Source organism: Cyphomyrmex costatus, unplaced genomic scaffold, assembly GCF_001594065.2.
Source record: "Cyphomyrmex costatus isolate MS0001 unplaced genomic scaffold, Ccosl1.0 scaffold164, whole genome shotgun sequence".
In the NCBI taxonomy this organism is placed as follows: domain Eukaryota; kingdom Metazoa; phylum Arthropoda; class Insecta; order Hymenoptera; family Formicidae; genus Cyphomyrmex; species Cyphomyrmex costatus.
In genome coordinates this window covers 2116649-2136972 of record NW_017275653.1, presented here as the reverse complement: position 1 = coordinate 2136972, position 20324 = coordinate 2116649, and the positions used below count along the sequence as shown (strand labels likewise).

Here is a 20324-nt window from a genome sequence, read left to right as displayed (position 1 = left end):
TATTTATATAGTAGTACGTGAGACAGGAAGGTTGATATTAAAATACAATAAGTTTGAAACGCATCGACATTACAAAAGCGGAAATTAATTGAGGTAGATTAGAATCCATCTCAGTCTTATGTTTATTCGATTATATTTTATGTGTGCCAAAAGAAATTCCATATCGTATTATATGGCAGAGGAATATTTTAACACTTTAATTGCCAAGCCAATTTCAGCATTGAGAGCTCTGGAAATATAAAGGATATATTATTGTATAATAAATGTTTTGTAATTATAATTTCAAAATAAATAAAACTGTCGCACATCAATAATAATAATAAATGATAAGAAAAGCAATAATAAATAAATAAATAATAATAATAATAAACAATGAAAGCAAGTATAAAGTAGGAAAATAAAATTAAAACTTCTAATTCTAATGAATTGTGTTATTATTTTAATATTTTTTAATTATTTTTTAAGATCTTAATATTGTTTTTTTTGTTTTTAATATTTAAAATTAATTATTTAGTCAAATATAATTCTTAAAACCGTATAAACAAAATCATTATCTACATAATCGAGATCTTTATTGCAGAAATTTATTGCATGTCATCTAGATGTGACATGACAATTTTACAGTAAGTATTAGTTATAATACGCGTAAAATTCTTGAAAATCTCAAATCCAAAGAAAATATTTTTTCTAATGATTGATTTATACATATATTATATTCATACCGGAATTTTCACTATTTTTGATTGAAATAAAATCAATCTCAATTCAATTTAATGCAAATTAAAAAATTTCGTAACTGTGCAAATATATAATATAGGACCTTAGTATGATAGTTGTCTTTTACTTTTAAAATGTCAGTGCGTTCTAAAACTCATCAGAATTAAGAAGTGGTTTGTTTAAAAATGCATCTAAGTATTTTTTACGTACTTGACAAGAATAAAATATTGTATTTGTTTTATATGTAGTAGATTTCAAAAAATTTAATTCTCAATTTAATTGTACATTAATTCTTAATTATACATTTAATTATAAATTATACTATTCTCTCCTAATTTATCCTCATTCTATTATAAAAGGAAAGAATGTCGAAGAGAATTGAATTAGAAGTAGTTATCCTAGGAGGCAGGAAGACTTTTTCCAACGTCGCTAGAAGAAAAACGCTCCACAATGTTGGCATCATTGGCAACAAGTCGAGCTTATTTTAGAACACGAGAACGCAACGCACAACCAAATCGCTGACGCGAACGTTTCGTATAGAACGTATATAGTACGCAAACTGTATCTGACGGTTCCTCGTGGTAATCGTTGCGCCAGGAAGCTCGACCGAGCGGAACGATTTCGGGATATTTATTGTATTTATGTGAGAACGTAGACGAGTGAAGATGGTGTCGGTGATGCAGCCGTACATGGTGAGTTCGATGTCCGATTAGATTCGTACGCGACCTCCGGTAAACGGCTGTTTGATGCCTCAATAGATCTCGTGAAACCCACCGTTGCTCGTAACGCCAAAAATTACATCACGATTTTTTCGTGATCTTGCAGGACATCGAGAGTTCTAGGAGCTACATCGATGAACTATACTCTCCGGACGCGCAGAAATGCCTGGAAGCGATTATGTGAGTTTAAAAAAAATTATTATTAACCTTAAGGCTAATACTCTCTATGACTGAAAAGTTATTTTTTTTTATTGCTACGTTTGTGACTACACTGAAGCTTCTTTTTTTATTTTGTTAAATATCAGACATATATTTATTTCACTTTAAGTACAAAGAATGTACACTAGTTTCGCTAAAAAAAAAAGACTTAAAGTTTTCAACAATATTTTCTCTACTTATATTTATTTTTACCAATGGAAATTAATTTTAATTTCAGTTTATACCTTACCTTTTATCTTTTCTTAGTTCTAAGAATTAAAAAAAAATAAACGGCAAATTAAAGAATTAATTTAGATTGGTGGAGACAGGCTTTATATGTTCCTTTCTATTTTTTCGATTAATAAAAATTGTATTAATGTTTCATGAATCTGGTTTTTCTCAGATGTCTCAAGAATTCAGTGATCGGCAGCAACAGGCAAAAGGGCTCGGTTATAGCTCAAGGTGTGGTGCCTCGCCTCTTGCAATTGCTCGGAGACACGTCCGGTACCATCGGCGATCGTATAAGATTAGAATCAGCTGTAACATTGGGTTCCTTAGCTAAGGGCACGGATCAGCATGTACTGGCGCTTATAGACCTAGGTGTAGTCCCATTGCTTCTACAAGTCTTGCTCTCCTCATCAACCACCGAGATTGTTGTGGACAGCAAGATAAAGGTTCTAGATCTGTTGTATGAGGCCTGTTTGCGATGCCTGCGTACAGTATTCCAGCATACGGCAGCACCAGTCCACTCAATTTATCAAGATCCCGCGTTAGTACCACGGTTGTTGTCTCTAGCAAGTCGGTCGGTCACCTGTCAAGTCTGTGTAGCGACAATTTTAACTACGGCATGTAAGGTAAAGAGAGGTCTGAAACTCTAATAAAAATATAAAATGTGTCTGTGCCACAAGAAGGAACTAATCTACAAATTGCTTGTTAGACGACGGAGGAACAGAACGCTTTGTCCAAAGGCGGTGCGGTAGAAACACTGGCGATGCAACTGGACTCCCCCCTATCTGATGTCCAACTACCAGCTCTAGCCTGCTTAGCGAATATGTGTTACCAGAATCACATGGTGTCTGCTATGGTAGCGTCAGCCAGCACTAGTAACGCTGTCCACGGTAGATTGGTGCCTGTCGCATTAGGTCAATTAATGGGACGTGAGAAGAGTTCATTGATACAGCTCGAAGCAGCGAGATGTATCGCGTATATGCACAGGGCCGGTGCGTTGCCGTCCACTGATCCGCGAGTAGTGTATCGCACGTTACCCTGTCTCGTACGTTTGTGTCATCGAGACCGACCGCCACGCGAGAGAGTTGCCGCGGCCGAGACACTTGCGTACCTGACCGAAGTTGATACAGATCTACAGCGTTTAGCTTCCATTAGTAATCACTTGATACCGACACTGGCGGAATTGCTAAGACCACATCCACAAGTAAGCAAAAATTACATTAAATATATTGAATATCTACAAAGTATGGTAAAATCAATGAAAAATACTTTATTAGGTTGTACTAAGATAGTGATTAAATAAAAGTTGTACGTAATACTTTTTGTTCAGGTTCAAGATGCAACGTTAACGCAAGATATGCGACAAGCTGCGTTCAGAGCATTTGCGTCTCTCGGAGCGAATGACGAAGATATCCGAAAGCGTATCATTGAAACAGAAAGTCTTATGGAACAAGTTGTCTCTGGTCTTCAAGATCCTGGTGGATCCCGTGTTCGTTTAGCCGCGGTTAGATGTTTGCATTCCCTTTCGAGGAGTGTGCAACAACTTCGTACCACATTTCAGGATCATGCAGTGTGGAGACCACTTATGCAGTTGTTACATGGAGCAGACAAGGGGTTGGAGGGTAAAATATGATAAATATTTACAATAAGCATTACAGAGATACGCTACAATAAACACTGAGAAACGTGTATGTTGCATGCATATATATTGCATGTAAGATACAAAAAAATACGTATATTTAGCTTCAAATTAACATCTTAATCAAAAAGAAAAAGATGCAATATCGAAAGAGGGTTATTAATGTACAATGTGAGTTATTCTTTCTTTATTCTATATAAAACAAGAATAGATTTGTAGCTCAATTAAAATACACGCATCAAGAAAAGTTCGCAATCTTTTACGCTTGTGTTGGCCATATTAGTATTTAAGATATTTACAATAAATATCGCAACATAAATTATACATGAACATGAATAAAATGAGGCGACTGTTTTCTCATGCGTGTAGACAGAAATGATAAATACATCCCTATTTTTTCTCTCTGCATTGTAAAATTATTTTTCAAAAAAAAGGAACAAGAATAAAGAGATCAGTGCTTGTAATTAACTGTTATTATTAGTATTCAATCGCCAACTGTATGAGTTACTATTAACATTGTCATTATTGTACTATAGGTAGAGGCGAAGGTGAAGGTGATTTATTAACTGTTGCCTCGAGTACTTTATGTAATTTACTGTTGGAGTTTAGTCCGAGCAAAGAACCAATTCTTGAGTCCGGCGGAGTAGAGTTATTGTGTTCTCTCACTAAACGGCCCGAATCGGCACTCCGACTGAACGGCATTTGGGCTCTAATGAACGTGGCCTTTCAAGCAGAGCAACGTGTTAAGTCGCAAATACTGTCGTGCTTGGGCACAGATCAGATCTTTCGTCTCTTGGCCGATCCTGAGTTAGGCGTCCTGATGAAAACGCTGGGCCTGTTACGAAATTTACTTTCTACTAAAGCTCACATAGATCGTATAATGGGCGAACACGCCACGCATGTTATGCAAGCGGTCATTCTAGTATTGGAAGATCCAGAACATCCGGCGGACGTTAAAGAGCAAGCACTTTGCATTTTAGCAAATGTAGCTGATGGCGATCGAGCTAGAGATCATATCATGGCTAATGACGATGTGCTTAAGAAACTCATGGATTATATGGTTCGTACAGTGTACAGTTATTACAAGTACTTCATTAATTGCGTATTCCTAAACAATTAATTCCTAAACAATTAATAGATAGGATAATAAAAGATTTTGAAAAAACAAGTCGCGCTACTTGTACTTATTTTATCTGCATAGTAAAAAATAACAGCTTTGAATACCATACGTTTCAAATGTATATTAAATCGATTAAGTATTCGCATTTCCTTGAGTCCTATCCATTAATTTAATAATTATGTCTCTTAAATGAGACCACCGATTGTACATCGATATTTTATGTGTACATTTTATTTAGATGCACAGCAACGTGAAACTGCAAGTCGCTGCTATTTTTTGTGTATGCAACCTAGTCTGGAGAGAGGAACCCGGTGCAGCGCAGCGACAAGCGCGTTTGCGAGAGTTAGGAATTTATCGTATCTTGCAACAATTACGTCACACAAAAGATACTCAGCTATTTGAGAAGTACGAAAGATAAGCATTACGTGCTAAATTATTGTCGTTTTTTTTTCGTCGTATCTTTATATAACAGACCTCATATGTAATTTCCGTTTCAGAGTCAAGACTGCCCTATCACAATTCTATGAACCTTGAATTTGGAATGTATCGCCGTTGAAGATTAGGTTATGATTTCAAGTATCTTTTTTATATTTGTGAAATAAATTACGAGTTTAGCATTAACACTGTGATTACCTCGGTTGACAATGTAATCGAAAGTTACAAGCAAGATGGACAAACTGATCTTTCTGAGCCTATGCCTGTAATCTATGTCTCTGTGTAGTATTTATTTAACTTAATAGACAAAAATAATATCGATTGCACGTGATTCGTTTATTTCAAAGGAAACGTTTGATATATATTATTTGCTAAGTATATAACATCGATTCACAAGCAGAGGCTTCAGATATGGATTGTCAGATGCAATAAAAAAATAAAGGGATAAATAAATCATGAAAAGAAATTGAAATAAATGAAAAGCAAATATACTTATATGGTATACTTCCATACCTTTAGATATATCCGTCAGAAATACAAAGAATTTCATAATAATTTATATTGAAGATCTTGTAATATATAATATATATATATATATATATAGGATATATTGAAAGAAAATATAACTAGCGCATAATATGTAATAAATATTACATTTTATATCTTTGGTATTATCTTTCTTTAGCTTATATGAAAAATTATGTAACTGGAACGGTTTTGATTCTTATGACGATTCCATTAAAAATAAATCTGCAGTGTTAAATTTAAAAGTTTACAAACTGGTAATTACTGATACAAACGTGTGAAGTAAAAATACCGTGAGCTATATGTTCACCGTATCACATATTGATAACAATTGATAGAGTTTGATCAGTTTTCCTTATTGTTACAAGTATTGAGTAACAGGGCGATACTATTAAAATGCATCGTGATTTAAGCAGAAGCGTTACTATCACCGGTAAGATTCTCCATTGGATTGTTAGCCAATGGATCCAATTCAGCGAATAAATCCAACCATGAGTTACCTTTCTGCTTTCCAGTCTTATTCTTTTTCTATGAAAAGAATATTTCGATTAATCGTGCGACATATTCGCATTATTACTGCTGAACGCAATTCGAGAATACTTACTTTGTCGTCCGTGTTACTAGCGGTACTCCTCTGTCCCATACCTAGTGCCGCATCTCCCAGGCTCTGTTTCAAAATACTTGGCGGTAGAAAAGTATCATGTGAAATGCCTTCCCAATCATTGCTCGTGCTTTGTTGCTTGTCATTCAGGATTTCGTCGAAAAGCGCTGCGCTTTCGGAAGCCAATAAATTCAAAGATTCCTGTTGTCGAGCCTCCGATGACAAGGGAGACAAATCAGTCAAATTAAAATCAGTATTGCACTCTTCAAACATATCCATTACTGATTTCTGCTCCTCGGTACTTTTGCTAAATAAAGTATTGGTTTTTTCGGTTTTATTAACCGATTGCCCAGTACTGTTGGACTTATCTTTTTCCAGGATAAGATTTCCAAAGAACTCCTCGAGACTTTTGTCTGTGTCATTGGTACTATGCACGATTCCGTTTTTCGAAGAATTTGTACCCGCATTTAAATGTATCAGTGTATCCTTTGGCTCATTTTCTATGTCTAAGAGTTTTTCATCTTTTTTATTTTTCTCCGACGTACTTTCTGAATTTGAGGTAGCCTCTTGAGCCTCCTCAACATCATCGTGATAATCCATGTCGAAAAATGGTAATCTGTAAAAATCAATATCGTGACGAAAATGACATGTGTTTCCTTTCATCTTGTAACTTACTTATCCTTATCTTCTAAATCGTCATCACCACCAGTTTCCTGCGCCAATTTACTGGAGGTTTCAGCCAGTTCTCGCACAACTGTGAAGTCGTAACGTTGATAGCCTTTGAAGCTGTTGGCTATTGTTGAATATGCTTGTGCAGATTTTTTTGTGAAATTTAGGAGCGTGGTTTGATATAAAACTAAGGCATGACTGAACATGTTACACCTTGCCGCTGCTAGCAAATCAACCTTCTGAAGACAGTCAAGGGCTAGATTGTCAAAAACTATTTTGCCCCTAAATTATAACACACATACGATATATAAATTCCTCACAATATTTTATGAATACATAATTAAAGCCCAAATTATAAAAACGAGAATAGAAGAGTTATCGTTTAATTTAAACAATATAATTTAAATAAAAAGACTAATTGAATTTGTGATTATACTTTATATTACATGTATATGTAAAATATATAGAACCTACTGCTTAACACGTGCTTGAACTTTTTTATATTTTTCCAGTTGTTTGGATGTATCTGGATCTAAATCGGGAGAAATATTCTTCATCCATGACAGAGCAGCTCGGTACTCCGTACGGGCCTTTTCCATCGCTTGCACATTTTGCAATGTATCTTCAATAGCTCTTTGTCTAAATGTTTCCACCTCTTGATACAATCGGCCCAAGGGAGTTCTCAACGCAAGCCTCTGCTGACCAGAATAAGACAGAGATTTACCTACAGCTGACATCATCTTGCCGGCACGAGTTTTATCTTGCTTTCCGGCATCTTTCAAGAAACGTCCCATTCCATTTTCTTCCTGGGCTAAATCTAAACAGGTTAAATTATCACGTTATCGCAATTTCTTAATATAGCCTAATTTATCTTAAAGAAGAAAATACATTACATATATTCTATGACAATTAATACAGTTATTTCATATTAGAAATTGTGTTAGAACACGCACTGCATAATCTTTCTTGGTATTTATCGATAACTCTTTGTAAGTAGGAACAGGAATCTTGGATACTGCGGAACAATTCTAGCTTTGCATCCAGCTCAGCATCTGAAGCAACTATACACTCATCCTCCTTCTTCCCTAATTTCTGAGACAGAGCCTGCTTTCTCACCCAGAATTGGTATTGCATTTTTGTGATGGCAGAGTCGTCATGCATAGACTTTTGAACCCAGCAATCAAAGGCATTCCCTGATATGCCTGATGCACCTCTGTTACTGCATGCATGGTATAAAAAAGTTTTGTAAGTTTCTCGTTCAACGTGACAGTGATTAGTATAAGAGTTACATGCAAATCTCACCAACGGTATTCCCACTGTTAATGAAAAATAAGACCAACAATAATACCATTTAAAACAGATGCTTTCTTTTGTTAGATCATTAGTTCTACTGATAATAGATATAAATACATGTGTTTCCTGACTAACAGGAAATTTTGCAAACTTCATAGATAGTTTATCAGCCATACAGAAAGAAAGGAAATAGACTATTCATTAATACAAGAGAGAGAGAGACAGATTTATGAAGCTCACGGAGAAGTTAAATAATCAATTTTGCGCAATATCTATTAATAACACGAAGAGATGCAAACTACCATATTGATTCAGTATAGTTGGATATGAACTTGATAGGACTGGTAACGGCGTGGTCGCCGTGTCCTCTTTTCGAGGTCTCGTCCCGCCTCGTCGACGAGGTCGACGATGGTGGGATTCGGATGAAGTCGAGAAAAAAAAACGAAGGAGATACTTACTAAGCATTCATAACGGAAGACCCGTTGATACGCCACGGTGCGTGCGTGTGTGGGTTAACACGTTAATGTTTACAAGCTCGGAGTGTACTGTGCAGGACTCGAAGCCGCTGTGCGTACTACATCGTTGCTCGACCGCGTAATCACATAGTGCACGCGCGTATCGTTCCACGCGAGATTGCATTCGTAGTGCGCTACGTTAACAATCGGAACGAAAATCGGAGCGCTTTCCTACTTGACAGCTCGGACGTGAAAGCCACGAAGGCTAGTTTTGTCACATATGGCGAACGACTATCAGCCAATAGGCGACGCGATGCTCGTGATTGGTCAGCCGACGTTGCGATAAGAAAGAGGATAAATTGATCGTTATTATCGCCAGCGGCAAATCCGCAGTGAATAATATCTCGTTGAGTTATTAGAACCTTGGGCAGTTCTATGATGATGATTTTATGAAACGGAATAATAAAAAATACATAAATAAATAGGAAATAAAGCTTGTTTTTTTTAAACTTTTCTTTTCATCATCCATTTTTCCTCTTTTTTTTCTTTAAAATGAAAAAGGAAGTATGGAAGGAAGGTGTAAAGTTTAGCTAAAAAATCAGCTAAATCTACTAGTAAATATATTGCTAGATAATTAAGTTATAATTGCTGATTGAGGTAATCGAAATTAGATATAAAATTTGGTACTTATAACGTCGTTTTCTAATTATCCGAGATGAGAGAAATTTTTTAGTAATTTATATTCCTCTGTTGATAAAAAATTGAACGTATTATTAAGTTTGCGGTTATTTTATTTAGATGGCGCTGGAAAATTTTATTACGTTATTATCTCCGTAAGAGCTATTTTTATCATACGCATTCAACAAAGCTTAAATTAGAATCACTTGGAATATTTTACGACGATTTTTAAATAGATTACGTGATGTGTGTTTCACAATTCTAGCCAAATTGTTTTTTTAACCAAATTGAATTTATCAAATGCCCATCGAATAATAGATATATAAAAAAATTTAATAAAAAATTACTTAAAAATGTAAATTTAATTAACTTAATTAATTTAATATATTTTATTTACGTCAATTCAATTTTATTCAAGTTAATTAAATTTACATTTTTAAGTAACTTTTTATTTTTTATTTTTTAAATATTTATTTTAAATAGTATTTAATATCAATCAAATAAGTGTAGCATTATTTATCGTAGCTGCTTAAAATTCTCTTTGTAACGACATGTACAGAATTTAGGCGTCTATTTTTAACGACCTGCAGTATCGTTGCATTGTCGTAAACATTACAAAATGGGAGCCTTTCAGTTATAATATTTCAAGATGAATGTTAATATTACTAAAATAAAAAATCGGAGTAACGAAACCGAACATTCTGGAGAAATAACAAAGTTTTGTTTGAAATGGTCTGACAAATTTCGTATCTTTTCGAGCATTGAAAATATATTCTTGAATGTCCTTGCTCTGTTAAGACTATGGTCACGTATACGCTAAAAAAAAGTGCGAATAATCGCGAATAATCACGAACGATCATATATGATGCAATCAATTAAGTTTGCGTTTCGTTATTCATTGCAAGTATATATACTGAAAAATTACAGTACACGTAACGTAAATTATAAAGATCTATTTGCGTTGCTTAAAATCATTAAAAATGTTACCTAAAATAAGATGAATATAAATCTGATATTAAAGAGACAAAGCGCAGATACTAAAAGTGCAAAAAGTGTAAAAGTTGCAACGCGCAAGCGAATCTTAGATTTTCGAGTACCCGCAGTGAATAGCTGGATGTAGCGCAAGTACATTTTTGCAAAAACAATAAGTTTTTATTTCATCGATGAGCCGCAATATCTCGTCGTGATGAAACGCGATTCGCGGGGAGCTAATTTTAGTCGTGAATCTTTTAATACATGCGACACTGTTCCAGTATTTTCCTACGGTCTCTTTATCTCTCTTCCACTCATACGTCGTGCACGCGTCATCTGTCCTTCTTTCTCCTACATTCGGCGCGCCTGCCAATGGAAACTTCTCGAATGATCTCGAGAACTCGAGAAATCGCGCCGTGATTGGTCATCTGTGGAAGCTTCTCGAAGCGGGCGATTCAGAGTATTAAAAGCGCGGCGCGCGGCTCGCGTCATCAGTTTCGCAACGAACGTGATAGAGTGTATAAGTGCAATAAGTGGCACGAAGTGTCGACTTGCAAATCAAATTATCGACGTCTTAAAGAAGCTATTGTTAGGTGAGTGTTGAAATAGAGTTATTTAATTGTGAGGTAATTGTGCGTCGATTAATTATTGTTTCCCAAAAATTCATCGCGTCGGTATTATAATTTCTACCGAAATTATATAGAAACAGAATACACTTTTTTTTTAATAGTTTTCTCCTACATTATTTTTGTCTCTTATCGGTAAAAGATGTAAATTCAACATTTTGTTACGCAAGAAAGTGAAATTGTGCGACTCGGGTGCAAATAATTGTGGAAAAAAGAAAATTGCCGAATGACGACTTTTAATTGGCCGGTATAAATTTCATACAATTCTTATTTCAAGACCATCTTAAGTAATCTTCGTGATTGGCTTATAACATCTTAAGACTGTACTTAAAACAATCTACTTAAGTATAAGAATCGATTATAAGAATGCCAATTTTTGTCGCGATATTCGAGAAATCCTAACTTCCGCAGAAAACATTATTACGCAGTAATTAAGTTTAAAAAACAAATCGACGTCGGTAGAGCATTTTAAATTCACTTTACCTTCTCATGGCTCATTTTGAAACACGTCGCGCAATACATACATGTTCTCGCAAAAGCATTTTGCTAATCAATATTAAAGAAATTCGAGATGTGTAATATAATATTATAATACAAAACATATAACATTTATTGCGTTATTATTTTCAAGCACAGTTTGATAGATTCGTTTCACTTCGAGCAACTTCGATTGTTCGAGGCTAATCAATATCGTATTCTTTTTTTTTTATTTTTTTTTATTTTATTGCAACGCTCATGCAATACAACATATCACGTTGTCACATTTCAGTGATTACCGTCGAGAAAATTAAAGGGAAGAGAGGCTAACGATGTCGAAAGCACCGGCAGTCGGAATCGACCTGGGCACCACGTACTCGTGCGTGGGTGTCTTCCAACATGGGAAAGTTGAGATCATCGCCAATGACCAGGGTAATCGGACCACGCCAAGCTACGTAGCCTTCACCGACACCGAGAGGCTGATCGGTGATGCGGCGAAGAATCAGGTTGCTATGAACCCCAGCAACACCATTTTCGGTAAGTTTGAGCTTTTTCACTGAGATGTTTTTCACCGCTTTTGCGTCGCAGTAATGCGTTCGAAGGTGACCTGATAAGGCCGTTGGACTTTATCTATTGCGCCGTGTTTCTGTCGATTTTCACTTTTTGGTATTAGTTTAATATTTAATCATGGAATTATTTCAACATTAAATTGAATTATTATTTTTTGCATTATTAATCGCGATTTATTGAATATCTTTGTTATAGATTCCTTAAAACGTAAAATTTTTGTGTTTAAATTTTTGATATGAGCGCAAATTCGATTAATCAAGCGCTTTTAGTTTTCCATTGTATTATTTTAAGATTTACTAGTGGAATTGTTTCAATATTGAGATATTCTTTGTTACTGATTGCAAGAATGATATATTGATGATGGATTTCTTGAAATATGAAATTTTTGTGTTCCAATTTTTGAAAAACTATTGCTATTATATGAGAGGATATTCGATTAATCAATAGCGATTTTAATTTTCTATTGTATTGCTTTAATATTAAACTTGTACAATTGTTTTAAAATTTATTATCCCTCGTCACACTAATTGCAGGGTGATATATTGATTGAATTTCTTCTAGATTCTTTAAAATGTTTAAATTTTTTGAAAGTTGATGCTGAAATATTAGAGAGAACATTCGATTGATTAACAGCTTGCAAACAATTTTTATGTAGTAATATTAATAGTTTACGGTTTCGGGGTAAATTCATGAAACCACAAAAACCTCATCGATTTTCTTTTTAAGACGAAGAATTGTACGTTATTTTTAAATAATTCGACCTTGCGATCGATAGAACACGAAACTTTCCGTGCTCGAGAAGTTAACTTATCTCAATCGTGTTTTACTGCAGCTTTACTTGCAGTGACCTTGTATGACGCGCATGTCCTCTGTGTAGTATTCGTTTGTAACGTACGCAATGTCCCTCCTTCCTCCGACTGCCTATCCTTACAATGTAACCGAGCGTTCTGACGTTCATTGTAGTTTTATGTAATCCTAATTTGTGTGCCAGCTATGAACGTCGTCCAGATTTTACGTTGAATCGTAAATCATAATGAATCACGCGATTTGTCGCTTTCAATGTCAGTGTCTTGTTTAATTCTTTATGCAATGGACGAATATACATGTATCGAACATACAATACAGATAATCCATTATATTTAATTTTATATATATAACATGTAAATAATATTAAATTAAAATATATAATATAAAAAAAATATATATAAAGATATATATGTATTATTCATATATATGTAATGGAGATATATAACGTAAATTTTTTGTATGTACTGTAGTATTTCATGAGTTTTCTTTACACGATTATCTTTGTACGAATTGTATGAAAGTACTGGCAAATATTGAATGTTTCTGCTTATTGGCTTGGCAATAATTCAACATTTCGCAATCATTTCTTTCGTAATCCGACACAATCCGCAGGATCCACTTCTCCACTTCATATCGCATTATGCACTCTAAAAAATAATTTTTGAAGGAATAGACAACTTAAGAATCTCTTATCATTTTTTTTCTAAAGATGCAAAGCGTTTGATAGGCCGTCGTTTCGATGATGCGACGGTGCAGAGTGATATGAAACACTGGCCGTTCACGGTGGTCAACGATGGCAGCAAACCGAAGATCAAAGTGTCCTACAAGGGTGAGATGAAGACTTTCTTCCCCGAGGAGGTGTCCTCGATGGTCTTGACGAAGATGAAGGAGACTGCGGAGGCGTACCTGGGCAAGACTATTACAAATGCCGTCATCACTGTGCCGGCTTATTTCAATGACTCTCAGAGGCAAGCAACAAAGGATGCCGGCGCTATTGCTGGCCTGAACGTTCTCAGAATAATAAACGAGCCCACAGCCGCCGCGATAGCGTATGGTCTCGACAAGAAGGCTGCAGGTGAAAAGAACGTTTTGATCTTCGACTTGGGTGGCGGTACCTTTGACGTGTCGATTCTGACGATCGAGGATGGTATCTTTGAGGTAAAATCCACGGCCGGCGACACGCATCTCGGTGGCGAGGACTTTGACAACCGAATGGTGAACCACTTTGTGCAAGAATTTAAGAGGAAATACAAGAAAGATCTGAGCAGCAACAAGAGAGCTCTGAGACGTCTGAGGACTGCTTGCGAGAGAGCGAAGAGAACATTGAGCTCATCAACGCAGGCGAGCATCGAAATCGATTCATTGTTTGAGGGCATTGACTTCTATACGTCGGTAACTAGAGCCAGATTCGAGGAGCTCTGCGCCGATCTGTTTAGAAGCACTCTTGAACCCGTGGAAAAGGCGCTTAGAGACGCGAAGATGGATAAAGCCCAAGTTCACAGCATCGTTCTAGTCGGTGGCTCCACCAGGATACCAAAAATTCAGAAGCTACTTCAAGATTTCTTTAACGGCAAGGAACTGAATAAATCCATCAATCCGGACGAGGCCGTTGCTTATGGTGCGGCAGTTCAGGCGGCCATTCTGCACGGCGACAAGTCCGAGGAAGTCCAAGATCTACTTCTACTGGACGTGACTCCGTTGTCATTGGGTATTGAAACCGCTGGCGGCGTTATGACTACCTTGATTAAGAGGAACACGACGATACCAACGAAACAGACCCAGACGTTCACCACGTACTCCGACAATCAACCGGGAGTGCTTATACAGGTCTACGAGGGAGAGAGAGCGATGACGAAGGATAATAACATCCTCGGCAAATTTGAGCTGACGGGTATTCCTCCAGCGCCTCGAGGTGTTCCGCAAATCGAAGTCACTTTTGATATCGACGCTAATGGTAAGTTGCGATTTTGCAAAAATTCATAACTTCAAGTCGAAGATATTATTGTTTGATTAACTGTTATAATGTGTAATGTGTTTCAAATAACGTTTTTTATATCTTACATTTCTGTGTATTTCGTCTTACAGGCATATTGAATGTCTCTGCGATCGAGAAATCTACGGGCAAGGAAAATAAGATCACGATTACCAATGACAAGGGTCGCTTGTCGAAAGAAGACATAGAGAGGATGGTCAACGAAGCCGAGAAGTATCGATCGGAGGACGAGCAGCAACGGGAGAGGATTTCCGCCAAGAATGCCCTCGAGTCGTATTGCTTCAACATGAAGAGCACGATGGAAGACGACAAAGTTAAAGATAAAATCGATGCATCTGATAAGGAGAAAGTCCTTTCTAAATGCAACGAAGTCGTCTCCTGGTTGGATGCCAATCAATTGGCGGAGAAGGAAGAGTTTGTCGACAAGCAGAAGGAACTGGAAGCCGTATGCAGTCCCATCGTCACAAAACTATATCAAAGTGGCGGAGTGCCTGGTGGATTCCCTGGTGCTGGCGGAGCAGGAGCCAATCCTGGTGCCGGTGGTGCTGGACCAACTATCGAGGAAGTCGATTAAATGAAATGACGAATGTCTATTCTTTTTTTTTTACTACACTAAATTTCGTATCGTTTAATCTTGTTTTACATTCAACAAACTTTATATAACTTAAGTTCAGGACGCTCGTTTCGATTTACTCTTTATAAAAATGAATTTTTTATTTTCTGAAATTTGACGAGCTGTGTTAATGTGATCGTATTGTATTATATAGTGATAAGTTCGTTAGAATAAATTAATTTATTAATATTTAATATTAATTTTAAAAAAACTATGGTGTTTTTTTAAAATCTCTTACCAATAATGCTCCGCTTAGCATTTTCCATTGAATTGCGCGTCTGAATTTTCAGGTCGATAAAACTGAACGAGGATTATTAGATAAGTGGTAATCACTCCGACAAACTGCAAAATAAATTTCCTTCGTTTAATTGCTATTGAAATTTGAAAGAAGTTTTACATAAATTTAACGAATTAAATTGTGTACTCACATTACTGAGTAGAGCGTTGTTCATCTCGAAGAAATCACAGGCTGTAAACGCTATTCGATGCTGTTGCAGCTGAATCGAAAAATCATTGACTTCGTTTCTGACACAGTCTCGGTCCAGATTTTTACGCAAGATATTTTCCATGACAACGTAGTTCAGATTGTAACTGCTGCTCCGATTAGAATTTTGTTCGCCGTCCGGTCCTTCCGATGGCGGTGGCACTTCTAGACTTGAGTGATTCCTTGCATCGTTCAATTTATCAAGGCTATTCGCAGGCTTGTAATTCAGTACAATCGCGTATATACTTAACCCAATCCTGTCGGATTCTTTACGCGCGAGCGTGCAAATCCAGCACATCAGCCCGAACTGAGCGGCGTACAGAATCCAAAGAATATTATTTATCACCATAAACGCATAATTCTTTTCCACGACGCCCATATAGATCCTAAATAGAGTAGCCACGACCATAGTGAAGCAGTTTGCCGAGCAGAGTAGGAGGTGAAAGCCATGGATATCGTTCACCATGATGACCAGATCACAAATATCTACACAATATAATTTATTTAACAACGTCTCGATGTCAATGTTATTATCGCAATCTCTTCATATTATATAAATTGTATTAAATTACACTTCAAACCGTATCGAGCCATACTATCAAATTGCAATACAAAAGATAATTAAAAAGAGATTTCTGGGCTCGTAAGATAAAAATCAACGGAAAAGCTCTTCGTACTAATCAAATTATACACATTAAATATTATTGAAAAATTCATAAAAATATTTTATTACAAAGTAACAGACGATGTTTCGACTTTTATTAAAGTTGTCTTCAGTGTGTGAAATAGACAAATTGTACGTTACAATAATAAATATCAACGCGCAAACAAACCAATCATACGCATTATGTGAAATTGAAATTCACCAATTCCTGAAGAACCTGCTAAGCTCATCAATCATTTACTTTCATTGACAAAAGATAATATTTGCAAAGACTCACCGGTATGCAATTCTCTGATGCGTCTAATCTTGAGCGCGATCCACGGCGCCCCAAATATCTGGTCCAACTGGTCGATCAGTTCATTTATCGTCTGAAATCGGTGATACAAAATATAGACGATCACATCGAAGACAAAACTGTTGATCAATGACTGGGCTATTGTGTAGTAAAGCAGCAAGTCGGACGCAAAAATGTCTTCGGGACGTATAAAGTAGTAATACAGGGCGTGCACGATCAGGGACAAAGGGCCGCAAGAGAATGTCGTGAGAATAGCTAACGCTTCTACACTTTTTATGGGCCGGTCATTCATGGGGATTTCCCTCCTGATCTTCTGGTCTATCTCCTTTATTCTGTCCATCAACTCCGGCCACTTGTCGTACTGCCTGATCCCATGATAAACGTAGTAATACGCCGATACGTAGCACATCACCTTGTTCATGTAGTACATAATCTTGAATATGTCACTTTTGAAGACACTACCGAAGGTGAAGAAATCTATTGCGCCGTACGCTACGATAACGGAACACACGGCCAGGTGAACGATACGTAGCGTTATTGTGACCGCCTTGGGACAATTTCGCGGACGTGCAACGCCGACACCAAGGAGCCAGGAAGTGTACGATATCGGACGTAAACTGTGCTCTATCGAGGGCGAATTGTCTTCCACTCGCACATGAATTTCCTCCTCCATTTTCGCCTCTTCCTGTGCTAGTATCTTCTTCTTAATTTCCAATATTAAGTAACAGTTTTGCAAAAAGCGAGTACAGCTGCAAATGATTACATTGAAGCTCTTTGCGGTACAAAATATTTTGAAGAAAGAACAATAAAGTTTGCGTGAAAACGAGACACATTATTGATAAGTGTCGTTCTCCCTGGTGTTTCACGTAGAATAGAGAACGATGTATATTACTTTTGCAACATTAATGAAGTTTAGATTGCGTGCCATGAACTGTCCTTCATAAGTGATTTTAGTAAATTAAATGAATCTCCTCGGGCAAAAAGAAAGGGAGAGAGAGGAACGACGTATATTAATAATGCAAGAAGTTTTGTATTATGTCAATCTTGCGTTAATTTTTCGAAGTTCTGCTCTTCTTCAGCAACATTTTAACTTAAGAAGAAATAATTACGCATCTACATGTGTGCTTATATCGAAAAACGAGCTTTATTTGGCCCAACGACTATATTACAATCTTATTATACATAAGTAAACATTTAAAACCGGGATAAAACGATAACATCGACTTTTATAAATCAGGCTGCAAGTCGAGTATTGAGTATCTCGGAGAAATGCGGGCTGTGTTATGTGATATATAAGTTCATATATCGCCTCTTCCACCTCTTTCCTTAATGATAATAGATCGATCGACTGTGACCGAACCTAATAACCAGATGCGATCGTTGTCGAACACAATACGTAAGGGCCTGAGTATAAAGACGACCGTGACTGAGTCGTGAAACGTGAGTCGTAGGTGTAGAACAAACGCACAATGTTTTAGTGTAATTACGTATGCCATATCGGCATATGTATAGTTAGGCCAAAACATTGTGTGTTGACTTACGACTACGACTCACGTTTCACTTGGTTACGGCTATCTTTGTGCTTAGGCCCTCAGATAATCTTACTTCTGTGTCACGTGTGTATACGTGATTTTATGTATAAATATATGTATGCGCCTATGCAGCTTTCACGCTATGCAGCGTTTGAGAACATTTTTCAACGCTTTTTATCTTCTTTTTCATTTATTATTTACTCGGGGAAAGGCAGCGTAAATTATCCGAACACGAGAATGTTGATATACGTTTTGCTATAATAATAGTTTTACATTTCTGTGACGCGCCTCCGATTTTCCGTAAATCTTTAATTACGTGTGATCACGTATATGTATATGTATATGATATATATACTGAGAATACAAGCCATCATAATATCAAAATGATGTGAAAATAACTTTAAAATGATTACTAAACGTCACTTTTCAATTAATAACGATTTCATTTTAACATCATTTTGATGTTGTTGTGATTTCTTGTTGTTCTGCATGGGATAACGTCTCTTAATAATTTTATATTATTATGTTTTACACTTTATACAAGTCTAGTGACCAAAGATTGTATTTGGAAGGCTCGTGATGTTGAAATGTGTTGATTATGTTAACTTACGATTAATGTCAGTAACTGGTAATGCCGGCTGTAGAATATGACGGTATAATATGGAATATGACGCAATGGAGAAGATCTCGCAGTTTTCTCGAATCGTCATTCGAATTTTTAGACATTCAAAAATATTTTAGAAATAAGATTTTCTTATTACTTTGGCCGAAAGTGTCTTATGTATTTTACGGAAGTATGTGAATCCAATTTTAATTCAATTTTCAAATAATAATTAACAAAAGAAAAATTCACACACAATCGAAGTCATTGTTTCGTTTGTACGACGGCACATAAAGTGTAATTTAAATGAAAGAAGATGATAGTGATTTAATTCCAATAATTTTTCTATAATATTTATATGCAATATCTACATATAGATATTTTGCTGCATTCGTCTAAAGATATAATAAAGATAGGTTCAAATCTAGACAGAAAAGCAGAAAGTAGAAAAGCAGTAGCCAATCAGGACTCGTGCTGGTTTCGACTTTCTGCAACTTTCTGCACTGCTTACTACCAGCGCCAATTTTAATTGGCTGCTACTTCTCTGCTTTCTATCGAGGTCTGAACCTATCCTAAACGACATCGCGCTGTGTATATATATTTAACGAATGAACGAGTCATTTTTGAGTCAGTTTTGGTCATGCCTAAAAATAAGTCAACGGAATGTTTGCGTCGAAAGGTAAAAAAAAAGTCTTCGCCTAATATTGCACGCCACTTCAATTAGCAAAGCGAAGTAACTGCAATAGCAACAATGTAGCGTAATTATTGTGGCCTTTACAATTACATTTTGTTAAGTTCGATCTAGGGATTATGTTTGCCTGTCTGGTGTATTATTTTACGAATATTGAAATATATTTAGCCTCGATTTCCACTCGAGATTGTCCCTCCAATAGTTTTCCTATCGTGATTTTACAATGAAAGATTTACGATGTAACGATCTCGTCCGATTGATGTTGAATGGAATAATGCCTTAGGACTTGATATGTAATCACACTCTGATGAACAATTTCACAAGTTCGTTTATGAGTTTGATTTAAAACAAACGATTATGTGACGATTATTTGTAACTGTGATAATTAATGAACAGATATATTGTCATTAAAATGAGAGACTCGAAATTTTTACGTAATAATGCAATTTATCTTGATGAGACTTGAATAATTCTTATTGTACTCTAAACTAAATGAAGTACGATCGTATTCATATATGTGTTATGAGAATTATATAAAAAGGGAACTTCATTTTGTATGCAATTTTTAAATATTAATATTGTCAAGCGAATCAATGCTTTTATCATATGGTTTCTGATATGTAATTATATACGTATTTCGAAATGATTATGCCATTACGAATTAAATTATTTTTTAATTGAAAACAGTCGATTGGATTCTTATTACGAATTATTGATATTCT

General features: G+C 36.0%; 4 protein-coding genes across 6 annotated transcripts; 2 read left to right on the top strand and 2 right to left on the bottom strand.

Moving 5' to 3' along the window:
- Positions 1-1252: 1252 nt before the first annotated feature.
- Positions 1253-5578, top strand: LOC108771677 (armadillo repeat-containing protein 8). Its single transcript, XM_018537023.1, has 8 exons — positions 1253-1409; positions 1543-1616; positions 2038-2488; positions 2572-3066; positions 3193-3484; positions 4038-4561; positions 4860-5026; positions 5119-5578. The coding sequence occupies exons 1-8, from the start codon at positions 1383-1385 to the stop codon at positions 5153-5155; spliced, it is 2067 nt and encodes a 688-aa protein (XP_018392525.1). The 5' UTR covers positions 1253-1382; the 3' UTR covers positions 5156-5578.
- Positions 5579-5776: 198 nt separating this feature from the next.
- Positions 5777-9034, bottom strand: ICA69 (islet cell autoantigen 1-like protein). 3 transcript variants are annotated; one of them, XM_018537048.1, is made up of 7 exons: positions 8603-8620; positions 8154-8167; positions 7805-8070; positions 7326-7668; positions 6858-7133; positions 6186-6798; positions 5777-6109 (listed from the first exon to the last, which is right to left on the bottom strand). In XM_018537048.1, exons 3-7 carry the CDS (start codon positions 8010-8012, stop codon positions 5990-5992), a joined length of 1560 nt encoding a protein of 519 aa, XP_018392550.1. In that variant the 5' UTR covers positions 8013-8070; positions 8154-8167; positions 8603-8620; the 3' UTR covers positions 5777-5989. The 3 variants fall into 3 exon arrangements, with proteins under 3 accessions (XP_018392550.1, XP_018392548.1, XP_018392549.1); XM_018537046.1 differs by having other exon boundaries at positions 7805-8167; positions 8603-9034; XM_018537047.1 differs by lacking the exons at positions 7805-8070; positions 8154-8167 and having other exon boundaries at positions 8603-9012.
- Positions 9035-10681: 1647 nt separating this feature from the next.
- LOC108771746 (Heat shock protein 70 cognate 1) lies at positions 10682-15398 on the top strand. Its single transcript, XM_018537108.1, has 4 exons — positions 10682-10842; positions 11645-11889; positions 13439-14683; positions 14815-15398. Exons 2-4 carry the CDS (start codon positions 11685-11687, stop codon positions 15294-15296), a joined length of 1932 nt encoding a protein of 643 aa, XP_018392610.1. The 5' UTR covers positions 10682-10842; positions 11645-11684; the 3' UTR covers positions 15297-15398.
- A 189-nt stretch (positions 15399-15587) lies between these two features.
- On the bottom strand, positions 15588-17451 carry LOC108771657 (uncharacterized). Its single transcript, XM_018536998.1, has 3 exons — positions 16761-17451; positions 15764-16305; positions 15588-15677 (listed from the first exon to the last, which is right to left on the bottom strand). The coding sequence occupies exons 1-3, from the start codon at positions 17449-17451 to the stop codon at positions 15588-15590; spliced, it is 1323 nt and encodes a 440-aa protein (XP_018392500.1).
- Between the last annotated feature and the right edge of the window lie 2873 nt (positions 17452-20324).